The sequence below is a fragment of the Electrophorus electricus genome, chromosome 21 (genome assembly GCF_013358815.1).
Source record: "Electrophorus electricus isolate fEleEle1 chromosome 21, fEleEle1.pri, whole genome shotgun sequence".
NCBI lineage: Eukaryota > Metazoa > Chordata > Actinopteri > Gymnotiformes > Gymnotidae > Electrophorus > Electrophorus electricus.
Window position 1 is genome coordinate 15,301,149 of NC_049555.1, and position 23,094 is coordinate 15,324,242.

The 23,094-nt window shown below is 46.3% G+C and overlaps 2 protein-coding genes across 6 annotated transcripts; one reads left to right on the forward strand and one right to left on the reverse strand.

The window, feature by feature from the left end:
• Positions 1 to 626: 626 nt before the first annotated feature.
• Positions 627 to 13,469, reverse strand: dync1li2 (dynein, cytoplasmic 1, light intermediate chain 2). Of its 5 annotated transcripts, none has more exons than XM_027027641.2 (14): positions 13,386 to 13,469; positions 13,171 to 13,291; positions 12,300 to 12,373; positions 11,948 to 12,064; positions 10,751 to 10,981; positions 8,153 to 8,319; positions 7,138 to 7,231; positions 6,897 to 7,032; positions 6,558 to 6,669; positions 6,387 to 6,446; positions 6,175 to 6,216; positions 5,493 to 5,610; positions 4,068 to 4,190; positions 627 to 3,608 (listed from the first exon to the last, which is right to left on the reverse strand). In XM_027027641.2, exons 2-14 carry the CDS (start codon positions 13,248 to 13,250, stop codon positions 3,490 to 3,492), a joined length of 1,473 nt encoding a protein of 490 aa, XP_026883442.2. In that variant the 5' UTR covers positions 13,251 to 13,291; positions 13,386 to 13,469; the 3' UTR covers positions 627 to 3,489. The 5 variants fall into 5 exon arrangements, with proteins under 5 accessions (XP_026883442.2, XP_026883445.2, XP_026883441.2 ...); XM_027027644.2 differs by having other exon boundaries at positions 4,068 to 4,184; positions 13,171 to 13,309; positions 13,386 to 13,468; XM_027027640.2 differs by having other exon boundaries at positions 13,171 to 13,309; positions 13,386 to 13,468.
• A 4,079-nt stretch (positions 13,470 to 17,548) lies between these two features.
• si:dkey-56m19.5 (proteoglycan 4) lies at positions 17,549 to 22,550 on the forward strand. Its single transcript, XM_035520720.1, has 2 exons — positions 17,549 to 17,747; positions 20,018 to 22,550. Exon 2 carries the CDS (start codon positions 20,026 to 20,028, stop codon positions 22,360 to 22,362), a length of 2,337 nt encoding a protein of 778 aa, XP_035376613.1. The 5' UTR covers positions 17,549 to 17,747; positions 20,018 to 20,025; the 3' UTR covers positions 22,363 to 22,550.
• Positions 22,551 to 23,094: the final 544 nt, after the last annotated feature.

Below are 23,094 nucleotides of genomic sequence, written 5' to 3' on the forward strand. Positions count from 1 at the left end.
TCTGCTCTGCTTCTCACTCGAGTACCTCACGCGACTTAGATGTGATTATTTTGTACTATCACAAAACGAGCCTAAAATCTCAGGTGTACAAGTTAAAACGCTTCTCCTCTAAAATAGCCGGATTAGCCTTGAGCCAGCGTCATGGATCATAAATGTTGAAATATGAATTGTAATCCAGTCGGGGGTGGGGGGTCTTACTCCGGATTTCCTTTTGTGGAGTCATTCGTTGAAATGTCCATTTAATTCTGCTTTAATGCATTTTGTGTTATCTTACCTTAATTTGTGAATTCTGCATTCATTCTTGAACTGCAGTTAAAAAATTTAGTGAAGGTCAGGTTTCCAGAGGATGTTGTGGACAGACCCTTCACCCTTAATTAAACGGCACGGTGTCCCTGGAAACCTCGTGTACTTCACTACAATTCGTAACATCTCTACATCTATTACCGTACACCTCACCTGTAAACTTCAGATATATAGGGGAGAGAGAGGATACACTGCCTCCTACTGGGCAGACACACAATCAAGGCCATTTTAACTGAAGAGCGACATCCATTTTCCTTCAACATCTAAGCCAGAAGATCAAATAAATATATTCACTCCATCAACAAAAGAAGACAAGTGGTGGGTGTAGTCTGGAGTCGAGTTTTATTGAAGCCATGACTGAAAGAGACAAGTTTCCTTATCTTTATCGGCACTAAAAGCGAGAGTTCATTTGACCGCATACTGCATAAGATGGAAGCCATAGATCTGTACACAAACACAGCCCTGCATGTGGCCACGAAGGTCTTTAACGCTCACATACAGAAAGACTGAGCACAGAAGTGTTACGCTCCTGTTTTCATTAACAAGGGGAAGTGCATATTTTAAGATTACAAAGCACAGCGGCCAACCTTTAACTCAGGTTGAATATCTACAAAACCGGTTGTTCATTGTAACTGTGGTGCATATGTGACAAACCCAAAAGTGAAAATCTACAAGCCAAAAACTCTGGGTTCTGTGGAGACTCTCATCTGCTAATTTATGTGCAGAGGAGAGCACGTGTCCAGGAAAGGAACTTCCTGACACACTGAAGGAACTCTGAGGAACAGCGTTCCCAAGGTAGTGTGATGGTTTGGGGAACCGTCTTTTTGTCCTCTTTTTTCTTTTTAGAGATCAGATTTGGAGGCAATTTCTGGAAAAGCTTGGAGAAGTTTCAAATTCAGGGAAGAAAAAAAAAAATCTGAATGTGCCAATTCAAGACACCATTTAAATCCCATAATGAATGCAGTTCTTCAGAAAGTGGAACGATGTTTTCAAGAACGTCGCTGCAGAAAACTGCAGCTCTAAGGCAAACGTAAAGAACTCAGTGAGATTGCAGTAAACATGAGTAAATATATTTACAAAGCACATATAATGTAGTACAGTTGGCTTCAGGTAGGTGACAGCGATAGAGCTCATTACAGGGCCAGAACTGACAGAAGTGCTCAGCTACTTAAACCAGGGGCGAGTGGTCCAAACTAAGATATTGTGCTTAACTGTCCAGACGCTTAGCAGTGCCGTGTGAATGCGGGCGTTAGCGGACGTAGCATCGATATTCAGAGGTTCCTCTTCACTCAGCGCCAATTGGTTTATATGAGGCTTTTTCCACCATTAATAAATTCATGCAAAAAAAAAAAAAAAAAAAAAAAAAAAAAAAAAGACTGCACAATTTGTAGCCTTTTGCCTTAAAGAGCAAAAAAAGACAAGAGGCTGAGATGTTCAGCAGTAATGTGGAAGCAGAGCCTGTAGAGGGCACTGTGGAGGGGCGGTGATGGAAGCTGCTGGGCACACATCTTTGGTTACAGGATTGCTCTCTGCGTTTTGTCTTGTATGATGCGTCTGTCACTTTGTAGGCAGCACAGCTACTTCTCGACCACAAGTCAAGGTTCCAAGCGCAGGAGTCCCTGCCACTGAAGTACAAGACGTCAGCAGATGAAAATATGTCCGATTTAAGATTTTACTTGCATTTACATGTTGGAGTTGATACAGTATTGGAGGAGATGCCACATTAGCAGAGGCAAGACCTGTGACTGTCATGTCGTTAGCCATCAGGCGGGGGTGTGTGTGTGTGTGTGTGTGTGTGTGTGTGTGTGTGTGTGTGTATGTACTGAGCTAAACGACAGCAGAGAGGCCATATGGGTCCTGAGACAGCCATGCTAGGGGAAGCCTCCCCCTGCCAGGGCGATCTCCCCCCCACACCCACACGGAATGTTTCACACAGACAGCCTCACCAGGCTTCAGGTAGAAAGTACAAAAAGATAAACACTTGACTGCACAAAGAAACAAACGTGGAAGTTGGCAGAAAAATCCATTTGACTAAAATCAGGTTGTGTGTACTGCATGCGTCACTGCCTATGTGAAGATGACATCATGGGGTGCTAGGTGAAGGGGGGAGTTTCTTCTCAGGGAGACAGATTTGAAGCAAGCATAATACTTAACGCACAGCTCCACCTCTTCACAGGCACCGTTACATATAAAACAACAGAAACGCTTCCCTACTGCCTGACTGGAAATGAACCTAAACCACAACAGGAACACCACCACAGTTGCAATACTTAAAAAAACAAAAAACAAATATAAATTAGTTTAGGGGCGAGGGGGCACTGGTGTCCTGTGGGGGAGAACCCTCACTAGCACACAACGCACTGCTGAGGCAGGCAGGACCATTCCTCTCTCTCAGCATGGCCAATATACACCTCTCCACCTTCCAACACTCACCAACACCTCTCCACCCTCCAACACTCACACTCCACGTTCCAACACCTGCCACACTCCATCACAGAGAATTCTTCATAACTTGTCAAAATAACTGATTTCATACAAAACTGAACCAAAGCTTGTATAGCAAAATGTCGTGTGTATATTTACAGCCTCATTGTAAAGAGAGATTGTACTCCCCTTCACTCGTGGACCAGTAAGTGTTTGCTTGGATTAGTGTCATGACGTCAGTGGTGTTAAGCGCGTTACGTGAAGATTTTAATGTCTGAAGGATAAAACTGAGAAAGAAAATATCAGCATAAAAGCCTTGTTTCATATAAATACATCAGTATGTACTACAGAGTTTTAAATGAATAGATTTAGCCTCTTCTCTTTTTTGTAAATCACATCACTGCCATCCTTCCAATAAGTAACGCACAGGAAGCAGGAGGGTGTTTCCGCCTGCCCCCCCGCCTCCCCGTGAGGGCATCACATCAACCTGCCTCACCACTAAAAAAAAAAAAAAAAAAAAAAGGGGGGGTTTGGAGGGGTAAAAAGATAAAGAAAACTCAGTATTCAAATCTGTTCAGATTTCTCCTTCTCCCTCCCCCCGGCAATACCAGAGCCAACACGCACACGACAGCATCGCGGCACGCTCGCTGAAACTCGCTGCTCACGGACACACACAAGGGGGGAATTTTTGGTCATGACAGTTTTTCTCCTGTATGTTGATAAGCATGTTTTGTTCTGGAGTGCTGTCAGAGGGTCGAGGAGTTAGTGCGCTCCTGCGTCATGCTCTGACTCTGGGGTGTCGTTGGCCGTTACGATGGAGTCAGATTTGTGAGTCATACGGTCCAACTCTGCCTGGACATCAGTCAAAGCTGGCTTCTGCCCTTGAAGAAAACAGAGGGAAGAGACACAGTAATCTCCTGTAGTGTCTGGGAGGTCAGACACACACACACACACTCTTACACACACAGGGATGTGGGTGGGGCTGGCCAGGGCTGTGTGTGGCCTTCATGCTACTACTGCAGAACATGAGTGTGGCCGGTAGAACACGTGCAGAACTAAAGATGAAAGCAGTGAGGGCGCATGGGGTCACGACCTCAGCATACAGGTGAGGTCTGCCCACAGGATGTCATATGGATGAATGAGATAGCAAGTCAAATGGGGAAGACATGCAGGCGTATAAATCAATTACAATGTCAGCATTAACCGAGCAGGACGTCACCAGCCATCTGTGTATGAGTCAGTAGGTCTTCTCTCCAGCCTTGTGGGGAAACTGTCACACAACAACACTACAGGTGACGACAGCATGGGAGCAACCGGGGGCGGGGCTTATTAGGTTTTACCTGTTTTCTTGGTGGAGCCGGGCACGCCCGTCCCTGCGCTGCCTGGACTTCCTGGAGCGCCTGTTTTTTTACTCAGCAGACTGTTGAAGAAGTTGGCCAGCACACCCTCATTAGCAGCTGCTCCTGACACGCACACACGCACACACGCACACACGCGCACACACACACACACGCACACACACACACACACACACACACACGCACACCCCTTATTATAACAACTGCCCGAATCTTCAATCCATTTTTGTGTGTGTCCGTATCCGTCCAGCTGAGAAGCTCGAGGTCTAAATCAGCACTACAACGGGCCGTGCGGCTCAGTACAGGATTCGTTCAAGATGTGTTTCATGGCTCAATACAGGATACAATTATGTGGCAGATAATGACTGAAAACGGCTTTTGGGCTGGAGCAGCTTTACAAAGCCTCATTTAATTCAAAAACCACCACAACCTTATTCCTGCTCATCTTAACAATAGCCACCATGTCAATATTTCTGGCCAGACGCGGCTCACCAAGACAAGCCAGCACAGTCTTGAAGGAAATCTCAACAATGGCCTCAAGATGGCAGTGTGTGCATAGAAATTCGAGGAGAAAAAAAAAAGAGACATCAGGAAGGAGGAGAAAAAAAAACCTTAAAACCTTCTTTAACCCTCACAAAACTGCACTCAGGTCTCAGTGTAAGGGTGAGGGTGTAATTATGATACAGAATAACTCCCTTTTGTCTTGCACGGAGTGTCAGATGTTCAACATGCTCTGTAGAGCCCACATTCCTCCACACACGCTGCTGAACTGGGGACAAACAGTTAAATATTCTTTTGATCAGCTCAGGGGATTTGGAGAGTTACTCAGGGGCCATTTGATAAACTGGAAGCAAGCCCTGTTGTGCCTTTTAGCAAAGAATGGCTTCCACCCTCCTCCACCCCAACAGACAGGTGTAGCACTGGACTGATGGTCTCATTCTCAGTGCCTGTTGGGTACTCGTTTGCCTGGCTAATAAAGGCCCTCCATCTGGTGACCAGATTGAGGAAGACTGCTTCCGGTCCTGATTACCTTCATGTAATGAATGACTACATATCGTGTTCATCAGCTAGAATTACAGTAAGATATGTTTACAATGTCTGTTCTGCTGTAATCACATATTTGAGGAGTTGTGTGGGGCCTCACAAAGGAACCTGGATGTGAAGATGTGCCTGATTATTCCTCTAGAAGAGTGTGCGTAAGGCAGGACACGTTCATTTACATTTATGGCATTTAGTTTTTATCCAAAGCAACTTACAATTATGACCGAGTCAATCTTGAGCAACTGAGGGTTAAGGGTCTTGCTCAGGGGCCCAACAGTGGCAACTTGGTAGTGGTGGGGCTTGAACCGGCAACCTTATTCAGTAGCTACCACTGCCCTGTTCAGGGTTGCAGGGCCAATCACTCACCCTTCATGTTGGGATCTGGTTTCTTCACGGTAGTCATTGGTGATACGCTAGCTACGTTGGTAGGGACGGGGCGACCTGTAGGCCGAGGGGAACCAGACGTGGTCCGGGCCGGAGATTCCTGTCCACGCACGCATGCGCGCACACACACAGGAAATGACTTAACAGCTTTCCATCCACTCGACTCATCACAGAAGAATTGGGGCATTTTAAAAATATTTAAAATTCATATTAGCCAAGAAAGCAAGGTTTAAAAACAAGAAACTGGTTTTAGCTCAGAACTACACAGACTAGTGGACAAAAACAACTTCCTTAACTCGTATCTCAAACACAAACATGGATTAAACTTCACAAATACACATGTATGCCAAAGAAATGCATTTCTAAATGATTCTGTTCTGTAGGTGGTTCTTTTAACACGTGTCGTTTGTGTCGTCCATTTTGTTGATGCTGAAATCTAGAAACATTGTTGCAACCCCATTTACTGATTTTGTGGATATGAAATATGAGAATGTTTGACATTGGTTACATGTTCAATCCTCCTGCACAACACACAAGCTGAGCCCAATTGAGCTTGTAACTACACACAACCCTGACACGGGTTCAAACGTCTGACCCTTTACTTTGACATTTCATTTCTATAAGTGTGACCTGAACAGAAGCACTAGACACCCTCTTCACTTACAGTTCCTCTCGTCGGGGTCGCCGGCTGCTTCGCCAACAAGGACTACAGACCAAAAGCAAGAAGAAACATGAGAAACCCACAAAGAAACAACATGGAACCACTACAAACTAACCCACATCACCCAGACATTAAATCACATCCTAAACAGACATGTGTGTTAAACAGTGAGCTACAGCAAATGAAGGAAGCAAGATGTGTGTGAGAAAACAAACCTGCTGCTTCATGAGGAAGACCTGCTCATCCTCTGCATTTATCTCTTTATCGTGTACCAGCTACACACACACACACACACACACACACACACACACACACACACACAGTTGAGGTGATATAGCACGGTGATATAACTAACGTCTTTGCTCAGTAAAGGTCCCACAGTTCACCTTTCGCACAGGGGGTGTTGTGATGAAGTCCTTAAACAGATCATCTGGTCTAACCGTTGTGAAGTTTTCATGCAAGATGGCAATTTTCTTCTCATTGTCCCAACCAGACGGACTGTAAACGGGGTTTAGAGAACAAGACAACTGCTGACTAAATACGTGATAATGTAAGTGAAGCCGTACAGTCAGTGGTTTAAGTGAGTTAGTTGTCCGCTTTGTTTTTTTGTAACACCAGTCTAAATCTATATTTCTAAGCTCAAATACAATATTACTACAGCTACATCTGCACTACTGTACGCACGTGTATGTGTGCGTGTGCGTATATATAAACAGTCCTCGTACATAAACACTGCATCCTTCTCCACCACTAAGGCAGCTGTGGTGAACTGGAAGTCAAACAGCTTGTGCACTATGTATTTATAAAGGAGGTCCAGGTTCTTCTCTTCTTTGACGGAGGTGTAGATCAAGGCAGCACCATCTGAGGGGCAGGATTAAGGCAAAACACACATGCCTGGAAACTGAACTGAGGTCTCATCGACTGGGAGAAGGAAGGGGGTGACAGGACACGCAGCCTGAAGGATACACTGGAGGCAGAATCGCCGAACATGGGACTGGATGAAGTCAAAGTGTTCCTCTTTATAGTCCAGCTCCTTCTCCAGCACAGTGACGGCGTCACACTGCGACAGAGATAAACGGAGAGATTACAGCACAGGCAGGTTCAAACGATCCCAGAACAGGTCTGACAGGAGCGTGTTAAACGCTCCTCTGTTTCCTGTAATGTATCCAGATTAATATTTGCTATTTAACAGGTGGAGCCTCTTTAGCGGCTGGGACGCTGCCTGCAGGACACACCCCCTGCCCGGCAGTGGAGCAGAGACGCAGGTGTCAACACAGCTTGCGCAGGTATGGATCAGAATGAAATACGAACGGATGGAGAACGTCTCCCCACGGGAACGAACACACACACACACACACACACACACACACACACACACACACACACACACACACACACACACACACACAGAGTAGAGAGGGTTGGCTGACTTTAGCAGGCCAATACAGCTGAGAGGTGTACATCTGCTACTGAGCCCAATGTGACACTAAACACAGCTCCATCAGACTATAAGAGCCAGCCAGTACCAGAACCTCAGAAGGCCAGCGTGGTGAGTCCTCACAGAGCACGTGAGGGAGAGATGGTGGGTAATCGGAGAGATGTCTGCAGGCAGTACATGCCACATGAAGAGTCTTTCATTAGATGAGAACAGAGCAGGACACTGAGAACACAACCTCCACCCACCATGACAAACTATTAACCACCTCCACCCACCATGGTGCACCCAGCCCACTAAATGCCCCTTGGTAAAACCTAGAGGAGGGGGTCAATGCCCAGTGGCACTGAGACAACACGTCTGAACTGCAGGCCAACAGCATGTTTACATTATGGGAATAGAAATATTTTGACCTACCCACTAGGGGGAGCTCTTGGCATCGTTAAAGCACAGGGATGTTTATGTTGTCGGTGAACCTACATGTCGATAAATGTTACCTTCCCTGCGCAACACAGTACCAGGTCATGGAGTTAATGAAATTCTCACCTTTGTGCAAACTACCAGCACTGGAATGCCCAGGTTGTGTGTCAGTACATTTTCTCCCAGCGGGAGCAGCACCCCCTCGTCCTCTGTCCCAGCCGGAGGGCCTCTTCTCTGTGGAGAAGGCGGCACAGCCTCCTCAGGCTCCACATACTCCTGGAAGGCCTTCACCACTACAGACAAGATAAACAGTCGAAAGAGTCTTACGGTAGATTCATCAAAATACAGTGAGAATGGTAACGCTAATAGCCTTTAAATCACACAGACAAGATTTTGTTCACTTGGTGCAATAACTCAAAGTTACAAGGTCAATTTGAACGGTGTAGTTCTGAGCTCAGCCACAACTCTACTGACCAGGTTTCCACAATATAACCAAACTGTGTCCACCAGCACAGACAGGTGAAGACAAGGGCCTACATGGGAGTACCCACAGTGCATTGCAACAACAAGAAGGGACTTCCTTGGGAAGCCTAGGAATGTGGTTCCACACAAGGCATAAACGGCCGTGCACCCCCCCCCCACGGAGCTCAGCCACCAGCCAACACCTACCAGACAGCAGAACGGAAAACATACATACCACCAACTAACAACACAAAAGGGCAACAATGCTAGCTTCTGGTTTTATTTAAATACATTTCAGATCAAGGAAATCGGAAAAAGGAGAACACTTTCTCCTTGTCTGAGGCGTTTTAATATATCAGGTTTCCACAGCCATGACTGAGACCGGCAGGTCTCAGTAAGGACGAAGACACACCATCATGTCCCCAGCAGTCACATTAGCAGGTCACAGACCAGAGGAGCCAGTGACTTAGAAAACAGCATCTCTGTTCTCTCCCAGAATAACAGAGCTCTTTCAGAAAGAACACGAGACCCGGTATACACAGAGGTTTCCAAAGCAAACAACCTATTTATAAAATCCAGTAACATTTGTTATTTAAAAAAAATATATATATACAACATTTATTATTAAAATTACTAGGGGGCATTTCATAAAACTCCCCATAGGACTCTTTCTGCCTTTGCTTCTAATTCTTGCAGTTGTTTGTACATAAGGGACAATTTTGGCATAACATGCTTGCAAAGTCTGATCAGACCACCGAGACAGCCACAGTTAAAACACCTCAGGTACCTCCACAGCCATTAAGAGTCCTGGACCCACCGCCCTGGATCCAGCACTGTACCAGGGATGTAGCAGCTTCAAGCAGTCCAGGCCAAACTGCACTCGTAAACAGTTTCTATTATCGACTTTGACCAAGTTTCACTTTATCCAAACATGGGTGGGTCTGAAGAGCAGATGTGTTCACCAGCCACTGAACAGTTAAAGACAAGCACTAGAAAGAAAAACTGCTTTACTACTGCATATAAACCACATACTGGAACAGTACCCAGTCCATCAGCCAGCAGGGCGGCAACAGTCATGAAGGTAAGAACCCGCCAGGTGCATTTGTGTGTGTGCTATGTGTAAGAGCAGACGGGAGTCGCTCTAGGCCGCTACAGCAGTCCGAATGCTCCGCTGACCCACCAACGTGTGCAGCTTGGCATAGCTGACACCACAGCACACAATGATGCAACGTCCTGCAACACAGGCTGGACAGAAGCCTGGGAAACATTGAGACTGAGTACGTCAGTCTGCCTCTGTCAGTCTGCGGCAACCCCCCCTCACTACAGACTGCTTACAGCCCTCCTTTTGTCTGCGTCTCTCTGTCCTTTATAACACACGACATCAGACCCTGTCCTGTCATACTACTTCCCACCGTGTCATCTGCCCCCCCACCCCACTCCCACTGCACTGAGTGATGACATCACCCCTCTTTGATGACCTCATCTGTAATCAGGACTGGAGGCAGCCTGCCCACTGATAACAACATGCTCCGGGATCCCTGGGGTTATTACCATGGTGATCAGGCAACAGTTACACCAGTGTTTATGGCCCACCACGTAAGAGAAATACTTTTACACTAGTCAACCCGAAACACACACGCGCGCGCACACACACACACACCATCTCAGGGTTCTTCCTCTTATTTCCACTTTCACACATTCACCACTGACACAAAAAAAAAACAGTCGACTAAAACACTGGGTAATATCGGCACAGCACAACATCTGAACAGTTTTGCTTAGACATGAGTTTCACCATGAAGAAAGAGTTAAACGTCAGACAGCAGTCCAGCTGCTCCAAAGAGCAAAATTAAATCACTTTACACGAGTGTACACACATTTTACTTGAACCTCTGCTTCACACACACACACACACACACACACACACACACAGAGAGCATAAAAGGAAGGGCACACTAGCTCAGAGTCAACAGATAAATATAACACATATTTCCCTCTGACACCTAACAGGACTTTTCCAAGCATTTCAGCATTAACCAAACGTAGCACCGGTTCTGTCATTTATAGCCGCTGCATGACTCATCCCAGTGGCCCAAAAGCCTCATTATCCTACAGCAACAAAACCTGCTTAGTCAGAACCAAGAGCAGAGCTGCTCTCAGTCCAACAGACAGGCTCGGCCCCGCCCAGCCACTTCCTCAGACACACAAACACTCCATGCCCGTCTGACGTGGACGGCGAATGTTTTGGAGATCAGCACTTACTGGTCTGCTCCAGCTCCTTCATTTTCTCTGGTGGCATCTTCAACTTGTCCACGTGCTCACGCAAGACACTGGTCCACTTCTCCAGAGACTCCATGATGGCCCACGGCCGGGACATATCCACCACAAACACGGCCAAGCTGTCCTCCAGCGAGTCTCCTGACACGGCAAACTTCAGCAGGCCTTTGTGGTACAGATCTCCATCCAGGATCCACACGTTGCAGCGGGTCAGATCTGGAAGCAGGGAAGACACGAGTCTCCAGGTGGTGACGCTGACCACCGAAACAGGCAAACAAGACAACGTCTGCATTTCAAAAGGAAAGTTTACCACACTCAACCTGCTTAAAGTCTCCAACATGCTCCATGCTGATGGTAACTACACACACTCAAACGGAGCAGTGGTGTCTCAGTGGTGAAGATACTGGACTAGTATCCAGAAGGTTGCTAGTTCAAGTCCCTCCACTGCCAGGTTGCCAGTGTTGGGCCCCTGAACAAAACCCATAACCCTCAATTACTCAAGTTGTGTTCAGTCAGAATCGTAAGTGGCTTGGGATAAGTGTCAGATAAATGTAAATAGCTCTCAAAGCAGCTGGCCACAGTGAAGATTCAACACAACAAATTTCCTCATGCAAGTTCAACCCCTTACATTCCCCAGCACGAGTATGCAAATGTGTTTTACATACTAATAAGAGCATTTTAGGGGCTTAGTGATCCACAGCAGTTTACACGTGAGGAAAACTGCCCCCCCCGCCCCATCACGTGAGGAACACTGACCACCCCGCCCCATCACGTGAGGAACACTGACCACCCCGCCCCATCACGTGAGGAACACTGACCACCCCGCCCCATCACGTGAGGAACACTGACCACCCCGCCCCATCACGTGAGGAACACTGACCCCGCCCGCCCCATCACGTGAGGAACACTGACCACCCCCGCCCGCCCCATCACGTGAGGAACACTGACCACCCCCGCCCGCCCCATCACGTGAGGAACACTGACCACCCCCGCCCGCCCCATCACGTGAGGAACACTGACCACCCCCGCCCGCCCCATCACGTGAGGAACACTGACCACCCCCGCCCGCCCCATCACGTGAGGAACACTGACCACCCCCGCCCGCCCCATCACGTGAGGAACACTGACCCCCCGCCCGCCCCATCACGTGAGGAACACTGACCCCCCCGCCCCATCACTTACCATCTCTGTCCTCATCGTGAACGTTCAGGTACAGGTATTCCAGCCCCCTCCCCTTCTTATTGTATTCGACTCCTTGGAGCTTCGCCATAAGTGTCGTCTTCCCTGATCCATCCTCCCCTAAACACACACTCGCACACTTGTAACATTCTTTCAATGCACACCATTACTTCAACAAATCAGGAGACAATCTTACACCACCACCAGAGACTGACACACATGCGTACACACCCTTTTCAGACAGAACTGGTGAGGAATAGCAGTTACCCATTGGTCTAGACAAGACCAAAATATAAACACCACATGTGGAAACTTTTCAACAAACATTAATTTGAGAACAAAATAAAGCACATACCGAACACCAGTATATTTTTTCCGGATGGCAATTTAGAACTTGAACGTGTGGAAACTTCGCTGAGGATTGCAGACCTGTGTGTATATAACAAGGCATAACTGGTAAACGGTTCAAAGAAGCAGATGGTGTCCTATAGATTAATGTACGACTGAAATTAAGACAATATTTAAATACTCATTTACGACAAAGCCAAGTAGAGAACAAAATCTTACCGACAGCCTGTAGTTAATGACTATGTATGTTAAAATAACAACACATACAAGAGCGAAACAAGTTATGACGCAACTAGGACATCACTGGAGTACAGCGGATGTTTGCTTGTTCAAAACTATTATGAGAACTTAACAGAATACGCCAGAAATCTGTGTCGTTGTCCGTCAGAGCGGGCAGTCTGGAGAAGATGGCCAGCTAGGGTTAGGTCTAGCTAACCTACCGGATAGGCATACGCTACCTAGCATAGTTAGCTATCGGTTAGCTACCGAAGTCATTTGCAACCTATAATGCAAAATCAACATGTTAGCTAACGCTAACTAGCAGACCAGCGCTACCAACACAAACATCTCGAAGAACATCAAGACTTGGCAATTTTAACAATAAACTGAAGGACATGCGTGTTCGTGGCTTCTCATCTCAGCGCTTAACAATCCGCAGCAGACAAAGACCGCTTTAATTAACATACTTTAATTAGCCGGAATGAGCTAACGTAGTCACTCAGAAAAGAAACGCCACACAACTAGCGTTAGCCTCGCCTGAAGGGCCGGCGTTCGCGCCCGGCGGTGACACAGCACATCTCAGCCCGACAGACACCGACACTCTCCCGCGTGCCCGCCGCCAGCCCGCCTGCCGCCCCGCTCCGAGCGCGCTGTCGTACCACAGGGTGGGTCCCTCGTCGTCCTCGCCGCTGTGGTCCATGTTGTCCGTCCCGGCGGCGCCCAGCAGCTTCTTCTCCATCTTGTCTCTACAGCCACAAAGGGCGGCGCCTGCCTGAGGACCTCCACACACGGTCAGAGCTATGTTACAGACATTACAGACATTAGCGCAGCTTTCCACAAAACCAGAACAAATTCCGTTGAGTTATTTCAGTACCTCGTACGTTTCTGTGTTGCAGAGAAGAGAAACGAAATAACGTGCTATTGGTCCGCAAGGCACTCGTAATTGTGATCAGGCAGTTGTACGAACAGCCGAATACGCGTGCGCTTGGATGACGTCATTGTCAGAGTTGTCGACTTCCTGTTCAGAGACGCTTCACGCGCTACTAGAATGATGAATACCGATCCCAGATCAGCTCTACCATAATGATGACGATGATAATAACGTCTTTAATTAGGAAAGACCGATCCTAGATCAGGTCTACCATAATGATAATAGTGTCTTTAATTAGGAAGACCGATCCCAGATCAGCTCAAACCGCCAATGCCTTTCATCGGACCTTAGTGAACTCACCTGGATGGCAACTCATCTGAAGTAGTGAGATTTTGGGGTTTAATCATCTGTAGTCAGCTTTGGGGGTTTAATCATGTAAAGTAGTGAGTTTTTGGGGTTTAATCATCTGAAGTAATGAGTTTTTTGCATTTAATACGGAGCTGCTTACGGACAGTTGTCTTTAATGAGCCACAGTATAGGAATGACCATGTAGTGTTGCTTCAACAGACCTGATAGTGGAGTGGTAAAATCAGTCAATACTGAACAAACATCCACTTTTGTATTGACTATCACATGTTCTGAGTTATAAAGCAGTGATTAGAAGGCAGTAGTGAACTGTCTGTAATTCCCTAGTGGTGTGTGTGCTTAAACATTATTATACAGCGTTCATAACACCAGAGCGCAATGGGTCACATCAGATAGAAAAGGAGTGCATGGCTACACCTGCTGTTTAAATGAAGTTATAACAGGATACTTATCCAGAAAAGAAATCAAAAAGGACCAAATAACCAAATAAGGAGAGAAATAAAGATTCCTGTAACACAATAACATTCTCATACTCATATCCTGTTGTACTGGACTCTGTTAGAAGAAAATATAGAGTCATCTATTAGGAGTCATTAATTACAAAATTGAACATTTTATATCCTAAATTATTTTAAAATAATAAATACTGATTCATATTTGTAATGTCTAATACTATTTAATCTAAATTTCAAAGGATATTTCAAGTTGGTAGTGAGAAAAATAAATCAGAATATATTTAATTTGTAATGAATTAAAATTAAAAATTCAAATAAATAAAAATTCAGTCATTTTTAACATACATCATTAATGGCATTAGAAGTATTGTACTGTATTGGGGTGGAGGCTCAGATTCCCAAGCAACAAACATAAAATTGTTGAATCAGGTTTTTATTTTAAAATTGTTCACTTTATTTTACAATTTATTAGATGCATATCGGTTTAAAAGTTATTGTTTCTTAAATAAATGTTTTGTTGCTTTGTATACAAACATAATTTTTAACTTAAAAGTTTCCTATTTCCAATTTTTAATTTTGAGAAATTAGAAAAATTCTGCTTTTTTCTAATTTGTGATTCTTACAGTCTTGTGTTTAACAGTTGAACCTCACCTGGATACTGTACATTTGTCTGCAAATTCCTGTCTCTGGACTTTGGCACCTTCACAGAGACCTCTCATATGTTACGAGGCATCACTGCTTGTCTGAATGGTCCTACACAATCACTTGGCATTTTGTCAATTTATTGGGGTGTATATTCTCTCAACCAGTTAAAACCAGATTACAAACATGCAATCAATAAAGCAACCAGCACTGTGAAAGCTGCCAAGGTTGAGTCCAATCAATTCCTATCCAGGCATGTGACATCCCACAGTGACTGGAATGGCTGTGGTAATTAATGTTGAGATTACGGATGGATGCTGCTACACACCTGCCCCAGCAGAGACATCTAAAGGTTGTGGGGGAGGTCTGAACCAGAGACTCTGCCTGGAGAGAGACTCCATGCTGTGAGCTCAGCAGGGCCCATACGGCAGCCTGCAGGGCTACGTCTGGGGTCTCCAGGGAGTGCTCGCATACCAAAACTCTGAGACATGGGAAACCTGACCTTACCGCTCTCAGGGATTCCTCCTGGCAAGAAAACAGAAATATTTGATTTGTGTCTGTGTGTGTGTGTGTGTGTGTGTGTGTGTGTGTGTGAGAGAGAGAGAGAGAGAGAGAGAGAGAGAGAGAGAGAGAGAGAGAGAATTACTGTTAATGCTGTTTGCCTCTCTCATTAAAACTACTCTATATTCTGTACTCAGTGCACTTGTATACCCACAGTTCCAATCTTTTGATGTCACAAATTAAGAAGAAAGACAAATAAAGATGTTGAGATAGTCAGCCTTTAGCTTCATGATTTTATTTGAAACCAAAAACCACAAAAAGGGAAATGCAGCACCTAATAAGTTTCAGTTCCTATACTGACATTCACAGGAACTCAGAAACATTGTTATATCTTTAGTTAAGACCTGCCATTTATTTTCTTCATCACAAGGGCTTTGTAACCAACTTGAAGAAACTGCAGGCAATACGCTGTTACTTCCATATATGTGCATTCATAATTCCACCACTAGAGGGTGCTGTTTCCATGGTAAATTGCACTTTGAGGCTCCCTCCCTCCTTTCTGTAGACAAGGGGCCTGTGGTTAATTACGCACGTGGTGGTTAATTACGCACGCGGTGTTTGTCCGGCCTTCTGCATGGCACAAATCTCGCGCACCAGAAACCGTCCAGCACGTGGAAAGGCCGAAGCTTCTCCGTGTAGCAGCGACCCCAAGACCGTTCCACACCGTAGCACGCGGGGTTGATTAGAAAGGAAACTACGTTCAGATTACACACTGAGCCAAATGTGTAAATTCTGAAGTATATCACCGTATGGAAGTAAAAAAGAGACAAAAAGATCTGAATCTATATTATCACTAATGGAATATTATTGTGTGAAAAGCAATCTGTGTATTGTGGTTAATTTAGTTGTTTTAAATCCAAGTCTAAAAATGTTAATATAAGCCCTTTATTTTGAATATCACTAGTTATTTTTAAATTTCAGTGCTGAGGAGGGAGAGAATGTCACCATGGAAAGGTCAGGCTCTCTGTGAAAAATTAAAGATGGTTTTTAATCCACAAATGCCCACACATGAGCAGCCCACATGTCAGGACGGTAGACCTGTCCAGCTCGCGGGTAAAACACACCTGGTTCAGTTCATCTGCTAATAAATACCCAGTTTGGTAACCTAAAACTCATTTACATATCTAATCCAATCCTAGATATTTTAGAATATAAAAATTACAAGTTAGAAATTCATGTGAATTTCACTCACAGTAAATTTAACTGAATATATAGATTAAATGTCATTTCTTTTCGACTTTGATGCCATTGTGGCTGGGATGACCGCAGTTTGCTGATGGAACGAATAATGGCTGAATTGATTAATCAATTCCAATCAATTTAAGGCAAGTGAGGCAAAGAAAACAAGCTTGCAACAAATAACAAAAATGCATCAAGTTTTCAAATCAGTGTGTTAAGAAAGAGTGCATGAAGATTTCAGTTAAGTGAATCATTTACCCAACACAAATATTGCTTATACTCGGTGTCAAAGGGCTTTAGTTCATGAAACAACCACAATGATCTTTATCCAAACATCTTCCACGCTTTTATGGCAAGACACAAACCAACCAAACTTAGCAGAGTGTATGCAGTCCCATTAACGCATACGGGGACATGTGGGAAAGACCTTCTCACACACACACACCCCAGTGTGAAAGTGTGTGACACTATGGAGTCGCACAGCATCTTAAAACGGTTATGGACAGTCACAGATACACTCGCATCCATCAAGAGCACCACCATCTGACTGTCTTGGCGAGGGGACACGTGTCCACAGCACTTCTGGAAATTTAGCAAACTTCACTTGGTTTGTCCCTTCAGTCCTGGCTATGTTTCACTCGGTCCTTCTATGAGAAAACCAAGCTGAGATAAATATTAAATTATATGAACCGCCTTTTAGGTGGTAATTCTCTAAATTAGACATCAAAGGAAGACGGTTGCTATAGTGACTAAAGGGTAAAGGTTTAAATAAAAGGGTTATTATTCCTAAAAGGAGAGAAGTCCATGTAATGTCTAGAGCATGCGCTGTGGGAGGGGCAGGGGAGAGGGCGTGGCTATGGGAGGGGCAGGGGAGGGTGTGGCTGGGGGGGGGGGGGCGCAGGGGAGAGGGCGTGGCTGTGCGAGGACATGAGCTACAGCGACATATGTCTCGCGACCCGGGCTTTTAACAGGAGGAGTGCGCGCGGGGGGCGGGTGGAAATAATCCCAGTCGCAGACTGGAGCTCGAGAAGCAAGTCGCACTGTGTGCAGCTGTCGCTCGTGCGCGTTCTGCTGGATTCAGATCAGTGCTACAGCAGGGAGGCAGAGCAGGCCAGTCTCTACATCACACGGATTTGTGCGGTTCATTTCAGCTGTAAACCAGGTCGGTAAACTTTTCTCTGGATTCTCGACTTCCTTTTCTGAATTTTGCACGGTCTGCCGAACCAGGTTGTCAGTCTGAATGGAGAAGGAAGGGGCCCATGTTACCAGAGGCTAAAGCAAGCGGTGCGATGGCATGTCCTTTGTTCTCAATACTCGAATTTGCACTTCATATTAACTGTTCACAGCAAATTCAGAATTTCAGCTACAGATACAAATCTTTCAATTGCCATTTTCCCGTTGCTAATATTATGGGAAGTGCGAAATAACTTCTAAATTCTATGATAAAAAGCTCATATGTTGTTTTATTGGCACTGCGGAATAGTTGCTTGGGGTGGTTGCTGTAATGACTGGTAAATTGGTTTTGGGATACTTGCGTTTCATTTCCAGCGTTAACGCTTTGTGTGTCCAGCCCAGGGTTTGTCAGGCACGTCCTGCCGTTGGTCTCGTGTTCTGTCTCACCGACTTCATCCTGACGATTGTTTGTCTGATTGTGTGCTGCATTCTTCCAAACCTCAAACCAGGTTTCCATGTTTTTCCATACGTCTTGTTCTCCAAACCGGGATGTTGTAGTGGGCCATAAACCCTCTGTACGCCGCTGGTGGGCGCGTGATAGCGAACAAAAGAGCAGCGGGAGGTTCGGGGGCGCGCGCGGAGCGACGGAGCCGGTGTAGTCACTGCTTTTGTCGACCTTGCGGTGCACGAGGGGCAGAGGGGCTGCGCCGCGGCTGACTATCCCGGGGACGGCTCGGGCGTCCAGTAACAAACCACTGTGGTTCGGTTCGGTTCTCTCTCTCTCTCTCTCTCTCTCTCTCTCTCTCTCTCTCGATAACTAAATACTGACTCAGCAACGTGAAAGAGCCGCTTGTTTTGTACATTATAACAGCTACGGTTACAAATTATGAAATCAAGGTCTCATCACAGCCACATTGCCTACAGTTATGAATATAGTCGTCTATCGTATGTGTTCAAATGTAAATACAGGGTTCCGAGCTCTCCCATCTTAAAGCGAGCTAGAATTGGCTGCACATCGTGGAGTTTGCATTGCTCTACGCGTGGTCTTCGCGCGTGACTACGCGTCTGGTCCCGGCGGGGCCTCGTGCAGGACTATGGACAGCGCCTATTGTGACTCTCGATGCAACACCTTCATCTGTCAGTCGGGACACGTGTTGACAGATTTTTGATCAAGATTATGCAAGCTTGAAATATTATTTTTATTGTAGTAGCACATACCATGTTAAATGTGCTGCAAATAACCTTTAGAGTAAACACGATCACTAACTTGCAGACTTCTCTGCAATATAAAAGTCGAGTGTATGCATTACTCGTTTTCAGCAGTTTTTAAATGTAAATATTTGTTGTGCTAACTACCATGGTTATTTTTGAAATTAGATCTTTATTAGGTGTGATTGAAACTTTAAAAAAATTCTCTTTTTTTTTTTTTTTTTTTTTTTTTTTTGGTAACGGGGCATTACAGAATGTTGAAACCTGGTCTTGTTTATGTTCAGATGTTCAGAAGAAGATTCAGTCCGTTCTGTCCCTGTACAACAGCTGATCATTTGATGTTTGCCTTCTTCCTCCTTGCTCTGTGTAAAGAGCATGGTGTTTCTCTCTCTCTCTATCGCTGACACACACACACACACACACACACACACACACACATATACATACACCTTCTCAGTACATTAACCCCCAACCAAAGCCGTCTGAGGTTATCAGCCACACATAATGCACAACCACTGCAAAAAACATGTTTCTATAGTCCTGAGTGCTGATAGTGAGAGTGAAGGGGTTAGTCCTGAGTACTGAGATTTAGCCTGCTGCTACAAGCCTCTTTTTTTCATGCTCCGCCCCCATAACTGTGTTCTCTTTTGACTGACTAAACTCAGTCTTGGCAGTCAGTGTGGTTTTGTTTCCACAGGACATAGAGGTTAAAAGGAGTTTTTGTATATGGAGGCTCACAATCGACACAACCGTGGGAGGGCGACCAGACTTGCCAAATCCACGGATTCAAGATTCCAGCGTTACTCATATAAAAGCAGAACAGGACATTTAGAAGAACCGTGTGGGGTCCGAGTTTGGTCCATGTCCAGCAGCGATTTATAAACCCCCCCCCTCCCCCACTTTAAAAGTGAGCTTTTAAAGGGCAGAAACACAGACAGTCAGTCTTGACTCAGCAGTTCTTGCATTCTCGGTGATGTATGTGATGTATTTAATTTGAATGTCATTTTCTTGCTTAATCTCTTAATGTCACATTTTGGTCCCTTTTTCCAGGGCGCAGTATGGGAGGTAAACTGAGCAAGAGAAAGAAGGCGTATGACGTAACCGACCCGAAGGACAGAAAGGACGAGAGTCCGGTGGTCGAAGCAGCTGCTGAGGTCCCCTCTGAGGCCGGGGTCCCCTCTGAGGCCGAGGTCCCCTCTGAAGCCCAGGTCCCCTCCAAGGCAAGCCAGCATGTAGCCACATGTCCTGCAGTAGCGCAGGTGGATGAGGAGATGTCTGCTGTTGGAGGTTCAGCTGGGACCCCTGTTGAGGAGACCACCTTACCTACACCCCCCCCACAGCTGCCCCCGTCTGCTGATGCTGAAGGAGTACAGGATACAACTGCCCTGGTGGAGGTTGTAGAGACCGTACCTGCCCCAAAGGAGACTACAGCTGCCCCAGAGAAGACTGCAACTGCCCCAGTAGAGGACACGGGTATCTCAGTGCAGATTGTACCTGCCCCAAAGGAGACTACAGCTGCCCCAGAGAAGATTGCAACTGCCCCAGTAGAGGGCACAGGTGCCTCAGTGCAGATTGTACCTGCCCCAAAGGAGACTACAGCTGCCCCAGAGAAGACCGCAACTGCCCCAGTAGAGGACACGGGTGCCTCAGTGCAGATTGTACCTGCCCCAAAGGAGACTACAGCTGCCCCAGAGAAGACCGCAACTGCCCCAGTAGACGACACGGGTGCCTCAGTGCAGATTGTACCTGCCCCAAAGGAGACTACAGCTGCCCCAGAGAAGACCGCAACTGCCCCAGTAGAGGACACGGGTGCCTCAGTGCAGATTGTACCTGCCCCAAAGAAGACTACAGCTGCCCCAGAGAAGACCGCAACTGCCCCAGTAGAAGACACGGGTGCCTCAGTGCAGATTGTACCTGCCCCAAAGGAGACTACAGCTGCTCTAGAGAAGATTGAAACTGCCCCAGTAGAGGACATGGGTGCCTCAGTGCAGATTGTACCTGCCCCAAAGGAGACTACAGCTGCCCCAGAGAAGACAGAAACTGCCCCAGCAGAGGACACAGGTGCCTCAGTGCAGATTATACCTGCCCCAAAGGAGACTACAGCTGCCCCAGAGAAGACTGCAACTGCCCCAGTAGGGGACACGGGTGCCTCAGTGCAGATTGCATCTGCCCCAAAGGAGACTACAGCTGCCCCAGAGAAGACTGCAACTGCCCCAGTAGGGGACACGGGTGCCTCAGTGCAGATTGCCTCTGCCCCAAAGGAGACTACAGCTGCCCCAGAGAAGATCGTGACCACCCCAATAGAGGTTGCAGCTGCCCCAATTGAAGTTGTAATGCCTGTACCTGCCTCAGAGAAATCTGCTACTACCTCAGTGGAAGCTATGGCTGCCACAGAAGAGATTGTAGCTACCCCCAATGGTCAAGTATTGGCCCCAGTAGGACCTGTAACTGGCCCTGAAGAGCAAACATCTGCTCCAGTGGAGATTGTAGACAGTTCAGTAGAGACCCAAGGGGAGCCAGTGACTGTCCCAGTAAAGCCTGTATCTACACCAGTGGAGTGCATTAATCCTCCACAGCTAACAGCAGAACCCAAGACCATGCCAGAAGAATCAGCAGAAAAGCCAGAAAATCCTACACTGGATGAGCCCGGTAATGAACCCCAGGGGCCCATGACTACAGCAGAAGAACCTGTAGGTACACCAGAAGAAGTTGCAGTGAAGCAAGTAAAGGAAGCAGTCCAGGTTTTAAGTGCTGTGGGAGACGAAGACGTGTCAGCTGAGATGACAGAACCAGAGCTAGAACCAGTACCAGAGGCAGGAGAGGCAGCATCTGAGCCTGAGTCACAGACTGTGGCCTTAACCCCAGCAAAGGTAGAACCAGCACCTCTTGGGCCAGAACAGCCTTTACCCACCCCAGAGCCTAAACCCGAGCCCACCGCTGCCCCTGAGCCCACCGCTGCCCCTGAGCCCACTGAAACAGAAGCAAAGCCAGGCAGTGCAAGTATTGAAGCACCAGCCACAGAAGAGCCCATTCCTGAGATTATCATTTCAGAATCAACCTCGACCAATGATCTGTCTGCCGAGGAAGCTAGCTCTGCCCCTGGCTCCCATCAGGAGATGGTTGGTAACGGAGAGTGTGAGAGTCCTGGCTCAGCCGACTCCGTGGAAGATGCAGGGCCCAAAGTTAACGGGGGTTTTCAGAAGCTGGTTCCTGCTGATGACCCCGTCTGTGTCCCAGAGCCTCCTGCCCAGGAGTGTGTGAATGGGGAGACTGGGCATCTGGAGCAGGGTGGACTCAAAAAGGACTTGAACCTGTCTGCAGCTGCTGAAGTGGAGGGTGTGGGCCTGGTGGAGACCCTCAGTGCCACGGCCAGCCAGGCTGTTGACACAGTGTGAAAAAATACACTTACAAACCTGAATACTGATGCAAATGACAAAAAAAACTCCAAGTCCCTCTGACAACACAGGCTGTCAGGAGATAAACATGTGAAATGCCTGTTGCGGTAACTCGGGCGAAAGGAAAAAGAAATGCAACCACTCCAGAAAGCAGAGAAAGAAAAGCAGAGACAATTACAGAGACTGGGAGGGAGGGAGAGGGGGAATGAGGGAAAGGGAGACAGCAAGAGAGAGAGTGAGAGAAGGAAGGAAGGAAGAGGGGAAAGGAACGGAGGGGGAGAGAATACGAAGTTTTGTTACCCTGCTATGTAACCCTTCAAAATGGGAAAATTGGTTCCACATAAACAGAAAAAGAACATGAGAATATGATGGTAATGAACAGTTTTGTTTGGTGTTTTGATTCAGATAAACATGAAATTGGGATACTGGATTAGAATTTAATGGTATATAATCTCACATTTCCTTTCTGTCTTCATTTAATGAAGTTGGAAGATCAAACATGCTGAACTTTAATCAGGGCTAAAAAAGTGGTGAATCCTGCCTGATGGCTTAGAAAATAAACAAGACGCTTGTACCTTACACCTGGTTCTTTTATTTTGACACTTTTTTTAAGTGTACCTTTAACCCTGGTACCTTTTTAAACCTTTAAACCTTTTATTTTCACACTTTGTGTGTTGGTCAACTTTTACTCTGCAACAGTGCCTGGGACTTTACTTAATTTGTGTTCTATTT

What these genes read in the sequence shown, in the direction of transcription:
- dync1li2 (XM_027027641.2), bottom strand. Translation starts at nt 13,250, where the DNA reads ATGGAGAAGAAGCTGCTGGGCGCCGCCGGGACGGACAACATGGACCAC. An exon ending in GACGAGGGACCCACCCTGTG is followed by an intron (nt 12,374 to 13,170) that starts GTACGACAGCGC and finishes ATATACACACAG; the next exon opens with GTCTGCAATCCTCAGCGAAG. An exon ending in TGCTGGTAGTTTGCACAAAG is followed by an intron (nt 7,232 to 8,152) that starts GTGAGAATTTCA and finishes TCTCTGTCGCAG; the next exon opens with TGTGACGCCGTCACTGTGCT.
- si:dkey-56m19.5 (XM_035520720.1), top strand. Translation starts at nt 20,026, where the DNA reads ATGGGAGGTAAACTGAGCAAGAGAAAGAAGGCGTATGACGTAACCGAC.